Below are 15,343 nucleotides of genomic sequence, written 5' to 3' on the forward strand. Positions count from 1 at the left end.
TGGGAAGGTTGATGGTTTTGAGGATGGTTGCAAATTTTCATTCCTGGGAGTGATAGAGCCACATGTCATGCAGTTGGCAGATGACATTAGGAATCCCAAAGAGAGCATGGTGGGGTCAACAAAGTTGAGTTCTGGGATGTGACAGATCAAAATTTGAATTTTTACTCTGCCAGTTGAGAAGTAGAGGACAGTTTCTTAACTTGGGGAGCTTCAGTTGGCTCATCTATAAACCGAGGATGGCACCCGCCTTGACAGACAGGGCGTAAGGGTAATGTAAGATAATATGTTACGTGTTCGGGACTGTGTTTGGTATATGGGACTCCTCAGTCAACTGCAGCCTCATTTCCAGTTTAGCTTTGCCCCAGGTCATTATCAGCTTTTCAGGTGCTTATGCAGTTGGACTGAACTGCATATCTGTAGTGGGCAGAAATGACCCAAGAAAATTAGATTGGAGTAAATAGACTCCACGTTCCTGTCATTGGTGTGTCTTTATTAAGAGGACGTCAAGACATGTAAATTCACATTCATTTATGCATAAAGAGATAATATATTTGTATTACCGATTTCTCAGAGGAGGTAATGATAACAGGTGGCTCTTCAGATCTTAAGATACAGAATTGTGAAACTTTGTCTTCTGTGTGTGTTTCGAGAGAAACAACTATTTTTGTGCTATAATATAAAACGTAATGAGTCACCTAAAGGCTTTCCCTACCGCACACACAAAGTAAACTGCCTTTCTCCAGAAAGACTCAAAGCAGTTGTGCATCTCTGTCCTAATTATTTTTACAGAATGAATTGTTAGATGTTATCAAAAGTTATAATTAAATGCATGTCACCAACTAATTTATAAAGTAGCATTTATTTGATAATTCACATTGGGTCCTCTTGTCTGTTCTGGTGAATTAGCAAAAGTTGCACTCAGTTTGTAATTGGAATGACAACATAGTTTAATTTTGACGTAAGCCCGAAATGGACTTTTCCTCCTCACCTATTACATAAGAGACATTTATAAATAGGGTAAAACTATTCAATTAAAACCATAGTACTAATTACATCGTGGGACATGGCATATGGATGCAGCCATGAGAGAAGAGCACAGGTTTGTTGGTTTTCAGCTGCTCATAATTCAGAAAATTTACCATGGTGTTCTATTTGTTTTTATAAAGCGGGATTTTTCAAAATAGGAAAAATGCTTAAGACACAGTAAGCCCTTAGCAGTATTTGTTGGCTGGCTGATGTACTAGTGGGTTCATATGCCACTTCGAGCCTGATTTTCTAGCATACTTTATAAAGTACAATGGCCAGATCTTTTATCGTGAATGTAAGGTCTACTCCCATCTCGTGAGACATTGAAAACTTTGGAGAAGGTGTTGCAAAGTATGAGACAGATGAGTGCAGCATTACAGAACTGGACCTTTTAGGGAGGGTAAATGAGGTTGGGGGTGGGAAGGCCAAGGACCTTCTTTAAATATGCTGGGTTTTCATCGAAAGATGATGATTCAGATAAAATAGCATCTTCAATGCACATGTTTTTAAAAAGAGCGATTTGCAGATGCCTTGATCGAGGTGTAGTTCTGTCAGAAAGTCCAAGCTGCTTCTGTTCTCTTTACCGTCTTTCTTAGCCATTCTTAGCTTTTAGTGCTTTCACCTGCTGTGCACACACATGCTTCTGTGTCTGTATGTCTGGGTGTGTGTGTTTTGGTGGAAGAGTCCGTTGTATTCCCGGTTCCCTGCACCCTATTCCTCTAGCCCCACATCTGTAGTTATGTGCTGGACATCTCAGACATCTTGAGTGTGTGTTACCTGCACGTCAAAGTCAGCATACCATGATGCTTCTTCTCCAGACTAGATCTTCGTCCCGCATTGCCCATCAGGAGTATTGGTATTCTGATCCTTGTTTCCTATGCTCAGAAACTCAATTATTATTGGCTCCTTCCTCACATCTTACTCGTTAAGTCCTGCAGAATTTTATATTCAGTGTTACTTTTACTGTCTTCCTTGACCTAGCCTAGTTCAGGTCCCCCAATACCTTGCATCTAGATGATTGGAATAATTGTCTCTTAGTCCTCCTAGCCCACTGTCTTCCTTGCGATCAAATTTATTCTGTCAGTTGTCCCAGTTCCCCCTCCAAAAAACCCTTTAGTGAATTCTGTTTGTGGAGTTCTTAGGCTGGCCTTGCAGGCCCTCCCTTTTTACAGACCTCCCTTTTCTAGCAGATAGACAGCAGTGTGTATGTGTGTGTGTGTGTGTGTGTGTGTGTGTGTGTGTGTGTGTAGTATAAATGTATATATTCCTAATGCATTTGATCAGACTGTGCTCAGGCCAGCTCCTCCAACCACTTAACCCTGGGGTTGTTATTGAATAAATGAATTCTTTGTATTAAAACCAGCCCAGGAATTTCCATCATTGCTCCCCATCCTTTTAGAGCCCTTGCTCTCTGCTGTTTCTGCCCATCTTCCCCCCAAATTGTTTTTCCGTCTTCCTCCATCCTCTGTGAGAATCCCTCCATTCTGCAAAACCCATCTCTAGTACCATGTCACTATTGAGACATAAGCTTTGTCTTGAACCACCACAGAACTTCCCACTTCTCATATTTCATCTGGTATTGTGGCCACTTCTTTGCTTTTCTCATCACACTTCCTAGATTAGAAGCCACTAGTGGGCAAGGCCAGTGCCTTACCTTGTTTTGTGTTCTTAGCATGATGTCTGTATCCATGTGGCTAAGAGGCCTTATCGATCCATTTAATCGGGTAGAAAAAGAGTAGTTCTTCAAGCCTGGGTTTCTGATTTCTAGAAAGTCTGGCTTTCGTTACACGTACCAGTACACTTTGCCAGCTACACGTCAGAGTTAGTTGAAATCTGATAAGATTCTTACTAGAGTTTTATTTTTTCCAGTCTTGCGTATCTTACATGTACTAATAGCAAACTAAAAATAGCTGCATTACATCCTTAATGCAAGTAGGCTCTTGACGTTCTTGTTAAAGGGGGTTCCAGGAACATAGTAGGTGCTCACAGAGTGGTTGTGGTTGAGTTGAAGAATGTCCAATCAAAAACCTCGAAAGAAATCTTGTGTCTGGTTTCTTAACTATTTAATTCTCAAAGCTCTTTAAAAACCACTTAGTGATACTAGGGAGAAGAGAAGGGATGGCTTTTCAAGTAAATTATCATTAAGAATGTGTAACACCATCTAAACGTGGAATAACCTTCCTCTCCTTTCCTTTAAGATTTAGTCTCATGACCTCTTTAATTGCATAATCAATTAGCCTTTTTCTCCATCGTCATCCTTCAGAATCTCAGCCTTTCTCTGAGACCATTGCTGCCTTCCCCTCCTTGCCTGATTGGCACTTGGTTTTCTCCCCAAGGGACCCCCTCCACCTGCAGCTCTCTGAGGGGGTGCCCCTTCATTTGTTTCATATCCTTAAATCTTCAGAGCCAGTGATGGGGTGATAAAGGCTGTGTCATCCTCCCCACCCCTCTGCCGCCCCCACCACCAGTCTTTTCTAGAACTGAGCTCCTTTATCTTTTTGTGAAAACTCTGGCTCTTTCAGGCTTGTGTCATTGGATTCTACCTACCCTTACACCTTGTTGGGGGATTTCCTTTTTATTAAAGACTTGGCACTCACTGGCTTAGGGTCTTCCTCCTTGGAGCCACCCTCATTCCACAGGACTCTGGTGTTCACAAGGTCGGTGCCCAGTAACCCTGTCATGGGGCTTGGACCACGTCAACTGTAGCTGTCCTTGATTTCAGTGACTTATTTAAAGGGCTCACAAGGAAGATCTCACCCCCGCCCCTCACTGTGTCACTTCCAGAATCCAGGTGACCCATCCAGCACAGCCTTCTCTGCTTCCACCCAGCCAGAATGATCTTTAGAATTGCACATCCATTCCCAGCTGTCGGACTGTCTCCAAGGCACAGACCTCCTGTCTATGTTCCTCCTCCCGTTCTGTCACCTCTAATCCATTCTTCACCCAGCGGCCAGAATGGGACTTTAAAACATTAACTGAACCCTGTCATTCTCTGCCGAGATGTCCCAGTAACTTCCCATTCCACCCAGGATAATGTGCATTCCTCATGATGGCCCACCAGGGCTTTTTCCCGCTGCCCTCCCTCTGTCTCTCCAGCCTGCCCCTCGCCACTGAGTGCACGCTAGTGTTCTCACTTGCTTCTGCTTTAGGGACCTGGCACATTCCACATTCCTCCCCCCGCCCCCACCACCACCAATGTGTACAGGGCCTGCGTCCTTTCTTCTTGTCTCCTCTCATATGGTACCCCAGACCTGTGCCGCGTGCGTGTGTATGTGTGTGTCTTGCCATCTGATGGGGATCTGAGGTTACTTATTTTTCTGCTTATATATGGTATTTGCTTTCCCTTCTAGATGTTGACCCTGGAGGATAGAGACTTTGTTCACCCCTGATTTCCCAGCATCTTTGATAGTACCAGGTTCATAGTAGGCATTCAATAAATAGTTTCTGACTAAATGGATAAAGCGTTCCGTCTCACTCTGGCCTTCATATTTGCCATACCCCTCCCCTTCACACCATCTTGTCTTTATATCGAAGCCCCATTGCCTCACTCTGTCAAATCCCACAGTACCAGGCATGTCCACTGTTCATCGCATTGACCTTCTGACATTGTTATATTTATTTATGTGACTATCTCACTAATAAATCTGCCCCTCGCCCTACCTGCCGCCTACTCCCACAGGCTGTAAACTCAGGAGAACGAGGGATGCGGGGGTTTTGTTTGTTTTTCTTCAGTCCTGCAAGTATGGTGCTTGGCACATGGGGATACCCAAGAAATATGTGTTCAATGGTTGAATCTCTTAATATGTTGTCAAGTGATTGACCACCTTCTCCTATCTCTGGACTTGATCGTCTCTCTCAATCATCTGTGTCTCTGACTGCTCTTGCTGGAGGGTCCTTAGATGTAAGCAGCCCCCTAGATCTGCATTTGTCCGCTCACTGTATGATCTGCTACGGCATTATTGTTCTGCTCCCTTAGCTTCCGCTGTCACTTCTTAGTCAATAAGCACACGTTGTCATTCTAAACTAACCTCTCACCTGAGTCACAGTACTCTGCTTACTGTTGAACTCTTTGGATTCCCAGCTGCCCTCAAATTAAAGAAAACCAAACCAGTTAGCTCTTTGAGTGTGTAGCTTTCGGTCATGCTTCCCTGTCGCTTCATTAACATGTGGTCTTCCTGAATCACGTGGGTTCTGAGCCTTAGAGCCCTCCTTCACACCTCTCTCCCAGGTCTCAGGTTCAGTGTGTCTCCCAAGTCCTGTTGATTTGACCGAGGAAATGTCTTCTGTCTCTTGTCTCCCGAGCTTCCGCCTCCTTCCCTGTCAGCAGTCCCGCATACCATGTTCTGCTACAGGCTGGGCCTCTGCTTCTCTGTTGTTACTGAGAAGGAAAAAGCCCTCCACTATCTGGCACCACGTCTTCCATGGCCACATACTGCGTCATCCCTCCTGGGGACAGTCGGGAGGGTGATGAGGGCCTTAGTAATGGGACGAGTTTTGATGAATGTGGCTAGCCTGTAGCTTTTTTCATTAAGGAGCCATAAAGTGTTTTGATTCTAAAACTTCCCCGATAGGTCCAAGCTCCAGTCCTTTTGTGCACCCACAGATGCTTTCCCTTGGTATGTCTTTCCCAAACTTTGTCCTATAAACAGAGCACATTCCAAAGCTTCATGCCAAAGCGGAATGACATAATTTCCAAAATGGGCTATTGCCCATGATAGAAGACAGGCCCAGCTCCCTCTCCCCGCCCCGTGCATCACACAGCCTCACTGATGTGTCCACCCTGACTTCAGCACCCTAAGAATAGAGATCTCTTGAGGGAGATGTTCGAACGGAAGTTGCATTTAGAACCAAATGTTTTCATAAGTGTAGAGCTTTCCTTGGAGACGAACTGGAGTTGGAGCTGAGGATAGGCACTTATAGGTGGGCCTTTGGGGTAGTCACACGGGACGCCTTCACAGGTCCTGATTTCATCAGGAATTACTTGCATTAGTGATTGTCAAGTCCGATAGGACTTATTCTGGTGCGTGTGCTGGGGTCACAGCTATCGTTTCACTGTGGGCCTAGAGACTCAACTCCTTAGAGCTTGATCATTTTGACTCATTGATCTCCATTAGCAAATCACTTGATTGGCGTGAATTCATATACAGGCAGAAATAGTATCACAGGCTTCTGGGTCACCCGAAGTAGAAAACAGAGCAAGTTTGCAGAGTGTCCTGAATATACTAGATGTTGGCTTTCTTACTTAATTCTCTGTGAAGTGTAGGTAGCATTCTCTCCCTTTTAAAGATGAGAACTAAGGTTCGGAGAGGCTCAGTGACTACTTAATGCCACACACCAGTTAGTGTAGAGTCGACCTGACGTTTGATCGTAGATCTAGCTCTGAAAATTAGGTTTTCTCTTTTGTACCAGGTAAATTTGACTTACTTGCAAATTATAAGTAACACTGAAAATGTTTTCTTTTTCATCTCCTCACGCTGATCAGTTAACTAATGTTTTTCACCTTCCCCTCCTATTTTTTCTTCTCCCCACTACACTACTGTAGAGCGTACTCCTTCCATGTCACCGCAGACGGCCAGATGCAGCCTGTCCCTTTCCCCCCTGACGCCCTCATCGGACCCGGAATCCCCCGGCACGCGCGCCAGATCAACACCCTGAACCACGGGGAGGTGGTGTGCGCGGTGACCATCAGCAACCCCACGAGACACGTGTACACGGGCGGCAAGGGCTGCGTCAAGGTCTGGGACATCAGCCACCCCGGCAACAAGAGCCCCGTCTCTCAGCTCGACTGTCTGGTGAGCAAACATGGAGGAACGGGGCTTACACCCTCATTCAGAAAATGGGATGGAATAGGGGGAGACTTGGTTGGACGGGCAACACAGGGAATTGATTCCAAGTGGGTAGTTGTCTTCGGTGGTTTTTGGCCCTTTATGTGGAGAGTGCAACTTTCACGAATCCTGCCCGATTCATGGGCACAGGCTCACTACCCGTTTTCCTGTCCAATAAAGGAGTATAAGAAAAGTTAAAAGCCCAGGAGGGCTTCTGTGAGAGCGCACCTCTCGGTCTGTCACATGGTGACATTACCAGAGTAACGTCATGCTTTCTGCATAGACAGTAGACTGTTCCCTTGCCTGTGTCTTGGGCGTTTGTCCTTCCATCATTTATAAAACTTCTGCTGGACATTCTTCCTTAAACCAGCAGTGGAATTTCTGCTGCTCCCCAATGTTTGGTTGGTTTAACATATTTGTTGTACACAACATTCCCAGACCCTCATGAGTTGGGAGGACCTTTTTTCTCACTCCCCCTCTCTTAACATTCCTTGATCAAATTTTGCCTCCAGTTGATGCTGCTTGATCAACCACTGCTGTCCAGGACTCCGGTGCTCCTCCGTTGGGGTGTGTCTGTGTGTGTGTATGTGCACAAATGAGTCAGGCAGCTTGGTGGTGGTGGGAGTTGGGTCTAGATCTTTGCATTTTCATGCTAATTAAGATTAAATATCTCAGCACTAAATTTGTAGATCAAGTTTAAGTACTTCCCTAATTTCATGTAATTTTCTAGCATTAATCCACTTTATCATTGTCATAAGTAAAAATGGCTCATTAAAACCAGGAGGGAACACAATACTTTTATGGATTTCTGCTCTCATGTTAATGCTGTTTTCCTTTCCTCGTGAGTGATCTCTTGATGGTTTTTGTCTCTGCAGAACAGGGATAACTACATCCGTTCCTGCCGATTGCTCCCTGACGGTCGCACCCTCATCGTGGGAGGGGAGGCCAGTACTCTGTCCATCTGGGACCTGGCAGCTCCAACCCCACGCATCAAGGCAGAGCTGACGTCCTCGGCCCCTGCGTGCTACGCTCTGGCCATCAGCCCCGACTCCAAAGTCTGCTTCTCGTGCTGCAGTGACGGTAACATCGCCGTCTGGGACCTGCACAACCAGACGCTGGTGAGGTGGGTCAGCAAGAGAGAGCACGCGAGGGAGCCGATTTTACCGCTCTGTGCCAAAGAGCTGTGTGTGTCTAAAACAATGAAATAGAATTCTACTAAAATGTGTTAGGAACAGGCTCATTTGAAAGATGGCTAGAGGGCGCCTGGGTGGCTCAGTTGGTTAAGCGACTGCCTGCGGCTTAGGTTATGATCCCAGAGTCCTGGGATTGAGTCCTGTATCCAGCTGCCTGCTCAGCAGGTGGCCTGTTTCTCCCTCTCCTCCCTGTTCCTGCCCTCTCTCACGATCTCTGTCTCACTCTCTTCAATAAACAAATAAAATCTTTAAAAAAAGGCTAGAAACAATTTACTGATGTAAAATCTTATTTTCTGCCTTTGAACTTTTGAACTTACCAAATGAGGGATTGTTCTCTTTCTTTTTTTTTTTTTTTTTGGACATTATCCTACGCATCACTGATTTGGGTTTTTAAAAAATGAGGTCACTTTTACATAATTAATGTACATCATGTTCCCATGACCTCATGAGTTCATTAGACGTCTGTAAATTTGCCATCTGCACTTGCTAACCAACCGTCACTGTGGCTAGACACTCACCAAGAAGATTCACAGCACAGGGCACTGTCCTCCATTCCACATGTATCCCACATGTGCCTTCTGTCAGTAGATTATCACCGAACCCCTGCTACGGGTCCCAGCATAGTGCTTCACTCTGAAATGGTCTAGATTATCTGTAATCCCACCATTAAGGATGGGTCGATGCACTGAGTTGTCTGTTTAGAAGTGAAATTATATGGGATTGGTGTTGGTAGATAATGCCCTGAAATGAGTCTCCAGATGTCAGTACCCGAGAGAGCAGGAAGTATGAGGTATGATTTGCTGAAGGGTGTGAGAAGGTTGTAATCAGGCCTAGCCGCAAGTCAAGGGGAGTATGTAAGGAGAAGAGGCCTTTACTGGCCATCTGTCAGATAATTTTTGCAGGACTGAGCTCTGTGCATGATTCCAAAAATAAAGTGGTCATCATTTGTTTCATCTTGGGTAAGGCTCTTACGAGGAACTGCTTCTAATCTCTTCTTTTCCCAGTGTCTTTTGTACATTCTACCAGCTCCTGTAACAGCTGAGCCACACTGAGTTTCTTTCCATGTGCCTTACTTGAGAGCATAGCCTTTTCATTGTCTTGCACAGCCTGCTACAGTTGCATAACTGCGCACTGGCAAAATTTGCTCTGCGGCTTCTGTGTGCATCCCCATAGCTTTTGTAGAAAGGAACATATGATATGCCTTACATCCTCTTAAATCCTTTCCTTCATATTACAATGATAAAATCAGTCTTAGATGTATTTTTGATTAGTTCATATACATATAGCTTTGTGTTTTCTTTTGTTTATATCAGTTGTTTTTTGGTATGACAGTCAAAGACCCCCTAAGTGTTCAAAAATAAAGTGTAAGAAATTGAACCTCTCAGTTAAACTGAATCTATGTATATGCTTTGTTAGTTGAATAATTAGAAAACACAGTAAACCCAATCTGTAAGACCTACAATGAAACTGATCCCTGAGGAGTTCTCAATTTTTTTTTTACTGAAGTATAATTAACATTGAGTGTTATTGTAGTTTCAAGTGTGCAAAATCATGATTCAGTAATTCTGTGCATGACTCAGTGCTCATCACCACAAATGTACTTTTAATCCCCTTCATCTCATTCACCCATTCCCCCACCACTTCCCCTCTGGTAACCATCAGTTTGTTCTTTGTATGAGTCTGTCTGTCTCTTTTTTTCTTCATTTATTCGTTTGTTTTATTTCTTCAATTCTTACAGATGAGTGAAGTCATATAGTATTTATCTTTCTTTGACTTATTTCAATTAGCGTTATACTCTGTATCCATCCATGTTATTGCAAACGACAAGGACTTACTCTTTTTTATGGCTGAAAAATATTCCATGGTATATGTATATCACATCTTTACCCATCTGTCAGTGGACACTTGGGCTGCTTCCGTATCTTGGCTATTGTAAATAATGCTGCAGTTAAACATAGGGGGTGCGTACATCTTTTCAAATTAGTGTTTTCCTTTTCTTTGGGTAGATACTGGTCATGGAGTCACTGGATTTTATGGTAATTCACCTTTTAATTTTTTATAGAACTCCACACTGTTTTCCACAGTGGCTGCGCTGACGAGCTCGGAATTGAGTTCACATAAAAACTAACTTTTCAAAGGTTTTCCCTCCGTTTTGACATTTTCAGGCAATTCCAGGGCCACACAGACGGGGCCAGCTGTATTGACATTTCTAACGACGGCACCAAGCTCTGGACGGGCGGCCTGGACAACACGGTCAGGTCCTGGGACCTGCGCGAGGGGCGGCAGCTGCAGCAACACGACTTCACCTCACAGGTACAGGCGTGGGCCCGGGACACTCCGGAAGACACAGTTTTGTGATATACATGACAGACTATACCATGTGACAAAGTCCCTTTTGACTCTGGGTTAGATAACTCAGTTCTGTCAAAACACAGTAATATGTATTAAAGGATTAGAAAAAAATCTCATTTATAAGCTTTTAGCAGGTTTTTCCTCCAAAGACCATTACTTTGTATTCTTTGAATTTTGCCTAATTGATTCATTAAATGATATTGTGCAGATGTGTTGCATTACTTGGGCATCACCCATTTGGCTGTGATTTCTTCTTATATAATTGGAATCATCTAGACTTCCTTCACGATTTAAATAGTATCCCCAGAAGAAGCAGTACCTCCCGCGAGAGGCAGCGTGTCTTCTGTAGGCACCGTCACTCTGAGCTGTTTCACTCGTAGATCTTTTCTCTGGGCTACTGCCCAACCGGAGAGTGGCTGGCTGTGGGGATGGAGAACAGTAACGTAGAAGTGCTGCACGTCACCAAACCGGACAAATACCAGCTGCATCTCCACGAGAGCTGCGTCCTGTCACTCAAGTTTGCCCATTGTGGTAAGCAGCCCCCTCCCGTCCATTTCCTGTCCATGACCGTCCACCCCCTCTGCCCTCCCGCGGATGTGTCCTCACTCCACTCCTTTGGTTTAGTAACTTGTCCCTCTTCCAAAGTACATATGTGCCTGCGTCTCTAATGCCGTGTGCCGATCCACTTACCATTGTTGAAAGGATAAATGACTCACTAAATCTAGGACATTGAGCTTTATGTTTCCAGTGAAAAGAAACTTTTGTTGCAAATTAGAAGAGTTTTCCGTGAATAGTTTGTGCGCCATAAAGCAAATCGCTGGTATCTGACACAGTAACACAAACAAGACCTTTTTCCAAACTCTTTCTGTAGGCAAATGGTTTGTAAGCACTGGAAAGGACAACCTTCTGAATGCCTGGAGAACACCTTATGGGGCCAGTATATTCCAGGTAACACTTGTCCAGCTCCCACTTAGTGCGCGCTCCCTGCATGGCGATGGTTTACCCAGAGTCTCTCTGTGCATTCTGTCAGATTAATATGGCTCCTGAGTGTCCTCGGAGGTAGGGCAAGAGAAGACTACCTTGCCTGAGGGAGGCTGGTGTCACAGCCCCATGGTGTGGAGCTGGGGGGTGGTCTCCAGTTCTCTTCGAGCCCAGGGCCGAGACACTGCCCATTGCACTAACCAGCTTTCCGTGCGTCAGTCCCATGTATACATTAGAGTTTTTGCATCCTCTATGATTTGTGTGTGTGCCTTGCGTCTTTAAAGTGCTTCTATTTAAAAACTTTGAGCATTTTGCCTGAATATTCCTATTAGTATTGTTATTTCTTTGATTATTTTTTCCCCAAAGAAGTATTGTGGAAAAGTTTAGTAAATCTTAATTAATTTCAGAAATGTTTATTCTTATTGACTTAGTGGTACTTAATGTGTAGTGTGTGAAATTATTAGTAGGAGGACCAAATGGTAGATATGATCAACATGGGCACACTCACCGTCTCTGTGCTCTCACTGGCTGTTAGTGGAAATTTCACAGGCAGATTAAAGAACACCTCTTTTTTAACCTATACTTGGGATGTTATTTTTTTAGGTGTGCTTTTTTTTTTTTTTTAAGGGATAACAACAGATTTGCAGTTTTCTTGAGCGTAGTATTATGTCATCATAGAGTAGATCAGCACATAATACAAAAATACATATATTGAGTGAAAATACTGTTCCAGGTAATCGATAGGACAAAAATAGCTGATTATTGCTATCATGAAATTTATAACTGAATATAGTATATATTGTTAATATTATGGGTCACAGCCTTTCTGGTGGTCCCAAAAAGGACTGGGAATAACAAAAAGGAAATCTATAATCTTAGTGGATCTTTTATAGTAAGTATAAGTGTTGTATCTTTTGTGTATACTGGATTGTGAAGTAAAATAGATTAATTACAGGTTACAATCAATTGGGGCGCCTGGGTGGCTCAGTTGGTTCAGCTGCTGCCTTCGGCTCAGGTCATGATCCCAGAGTCCTGGGATTGAGTCCCGCATCGGGCTCCTTGCTCAGCAGGGAGCCTGCTTCTCTCTCCATCTCTGCCTGCCTCTCCGCCTGCTTGTGCGTGCGCTCGCTCTCCCGCTCGCCCGCTCTCCCTGACAAATAAATAAATAAATAAATAAAATCATTTAAAAAATACAGGTTACAATGATAAAAGTTTGAGAAACACTGGCAGTAGGTTAGCTTCTGCACGTCAGGTGTTAATTTTTTAAATCTTCAGAGTTCTGGTTAAAATCCTGCAGCATTCATTCATTTAGCACAGTTCAGTTCAAAGTTGACCTTGACCTCCTTGTGGTTGGTGAGTTGAGCATGGTATCCAGGATTCTTAAGTATGGAACATTTCTCCTTCTAACTGTTGAACTCCTCCCCACTTGGAGCTATGCATTCTTTTGTCACACAGGAGAATTGGGCTTTCTATTAGAAATATTTTTACATTCCCAATTTCAAAAAATGTAGTGTTTTCCATGACATTTTCCACTTGAACTCTGAGGCAACTCTCTTGAGGTGGCAGGCAGGTAAGAGGTCCTGACCTGTTTGTAAGGTAGGAGTTTCACCGGGGTTAAGTGACCGGTCTGGTGTTCTGCAGCCCGACCTCCAAGCCATCTGACTGAAGTGGGGGATACTGAGAACACTCTGCTCTTACCTGTCCGGAGAAGAGGGTTCAAAACCAGGCCTTACTTCTCCAAAACACGTGCTTGTACAGCTGGCTTGCCTGCCACCTGATGTCCCCATTGCAGGAGCCTGTAGACTAGCGTGGTGAGGTGTCCCTAGAGTGTCCTGGGCCCCGCCATTTTGAGGGAGGGTCGGGACTGCCTTGCCTGGCGGGCTGCTCCTGTTTGGACAACGGGACACCTTCACGCTTGTTTTTACTCTGTCTTCCAGTCCCACCTCATGGGTTTTTCTTTCAGTAGGTAACATTTGTATTTGTTTTTTTCCTAGTCCAAAGAATCCTCATCGGTGCTTAGCTGTGACATCTCTGTGGATGACAAATACATTGTCACTGGCTCTGGGGATAAGAAGGCCACGGTTTATGAAGTTATTTATTAAGGACAAATCTTCATGCGAACTGGACCCCTTCTCCTTGTAGCACTTTGTTCTATCATCCTCTTCCCCCCGCATCTAAAACCAAGGATTTCAGATACTCATTGCAGTTGTGGAGTTTAATCCCATCTCTTACCCCACTTCCTCCCTTGCTATTGAATTGTGAATACTCATTAAGAACCTGTGATACCAAATCTTCAGCTCTCTACTTGGAAGAACATGGAATTACCATACTTAACAGTGACGGAATCTTTAATTATGTATTATATCTGTAATATATTTATTTTGTTTAAAGAAGGCTTTCTAACTTTGACTGAATAAAGCTGTCTGCTCCTGCATTGATAATGAAGATGCATTGTATTTGATACCCCTCTCCCCCCTTTTTTTGGCAAAGGAGGGGATAGGAAGGTTTAACATAATTGCTGAAAAATGTCACTAAATGTAGACTAAGGACTGTATAGAGATGTGAAATGTATAATTACATATGGAAGCAATATGTTGCTGTGTTGTTAGGTTTTTTTGTTTGTTTTCTACTTATTTTAAATGTTTGGAAATTTGAACAATTAGAACATGACAGGCCACGTCGTATTCATTTGAGTCTATCTGGACAACTTTAACCAATATATCTATAGCTTTAGATTCTATTTGATAAAAGTAATTGGACTTTTTTTTCCTTTTTTGACTTGTTGACAAGTGTCTTTGTACTAAGTTTTTAATTCCTTTTTTTAATGTATTATAGACAGATGAACAAATTAAATTTGGCCTAAAGAGAGAACTTAATCCCTTCTGGATATTTTTGCCACGTTTCTTTGCAAAGGGAGATGTATACCTTTGGGCAGTTTTGTCATTACGAGAAATTACAGGCTATTTTTTGGCATGTTCTTTGGGAACTGCACGGATTCAGGGGAGGAGTCCTCCTGCTGTGCAAGTCAAGTCTTTGACAAAATGAGGACAGCAGAGGAGACTTGCAAGGACCTCCCTCTGTAAACCAGAAAGAATGGACTCTCACCTGGGATGAGGACTTGCTTTCTTTACCTCCGGTTCTTTCCCTGTCTTAGTTGGATGTCCCCGAAATGGACACAGGCTGTGCCATTGTGCCGGAAACATTGTGTTATCTTTTATGTTGTTGTTGTTGCTGTTCAACTATGATATGTGACTCTTTTTTTTTTTATTATTTTTTTGTTTGAATGCTTTAAAAATCTTTTTAAGTCTGTGGATCTGCTGATGTACAGTGCCTTTGCTGCTATGGATCAAAATCAAGAGAACTGTGTAGATAAACTTTATTGTGTAAGTAGAAAATTACTTAATTTCATACTAGAAACGGATGGATGCTGCAAGTTGAAATGGACTGTCCATTGACGTTCCTAATGTGGTAGCAGAAAAAAAAAAATGGTGTCTTAAGTGCTTAGTGTTTGATGTCATTAACAGTTTCGTAAAACTACGGTGTAGAAAGATTTTGATACTAAACTGTGCATTGTACATAGTTCTAATGCATCGTATTGACCACCAGTACTTCTATAATGGTAGATTGTTTGTGCATTCAGACTTTTAAGCATTAAACATAAATAACTTCTAGTATGCTTATTTCTAATTCTTTGTTTGGCTGGCTTTCATTTTTGTCCGACTGTGCCACTCCCATATACTAAAAATTACTAGCTTCATTCAAGGGAGACTGGTGTTAAAGTCACATGGGCTTCGTTATTATTGTGTTTTTAGTTTTGTTTTTATTTTCATTTGACAGGAACTAGAAGGGAGAGCAGATGGAGGTTAGCAAGGACAGGTTGTACCAAACATTGACCAAGTGCCTCTTCGGTTTGTAAAACGACTGTCTGTCAGAAAGTCGTCACGTTACTCAAGTGCTTTAGGGCTG

At 43.3% G+C, this 15,343-nt stretch overlaps 1 protein-coding gene across 11 annotated transcripts in view; it reads left to right on the forward strand.

Annotated features, from left to right (window-relative positions):
• TLE4 (TLE family member 4, transcriptional corepressor) overlaps window positions 1-15,051 on the forward strand; it is a 141,194-nt gene extending 126,143 nt beyond the window's left edge. For all 11 annotated transcript variants that reach the window (XM_032866689.1, XM_032866690.1, XM_032866697.1 and 8 more), the window contains 6 exons: window positions 6,569-6,818; window positions 7,727-7,974; window positions 10,210-10,357; window positions 10,777-10,927; window positions 11,268-11,344; window positions 13,372-15,051. In XM_032866689.1, the coding sequence (XP_032722580.1) occupies window positions 6,569-6,818; window positions 7,727-7,974; window positions 10,210-10,357; window positions 10,777-10,927; window positions 11,268-11,344; window positions 13,372-13,479 (982 nt within the window). In that variant the 3' untranslated portion in view covers window positions 13,480-15,051. The remainder of the gene's footprint in view (window positions 1-6,568; window positions 6,819-7,726; window positions 7,975-10,209; window positions 10,358-10,776; window positions 10,928-11,267; window positions 11,345-13,371) is intronic.
• The last annotated feature ends 292 nt before the right edge of the window (window positions 15,052-15,343 follow it).

This window comes from Lontra canadensis, unplaced genomic scaffold, assembly GCF_010015895.1.
Source record: "Lontra canadensis isolate GAN:19392208 unplaced genomic scaffold, GSC_riverotter_1.0 scaffold31, whole genome shotgun sequence".
Taxonomy (NCBI): Eukaryota; Metazoa; Chordata; class Mammalia; order Carnivora; family Mustelidae; genus Lontra; species Lontra canadensis.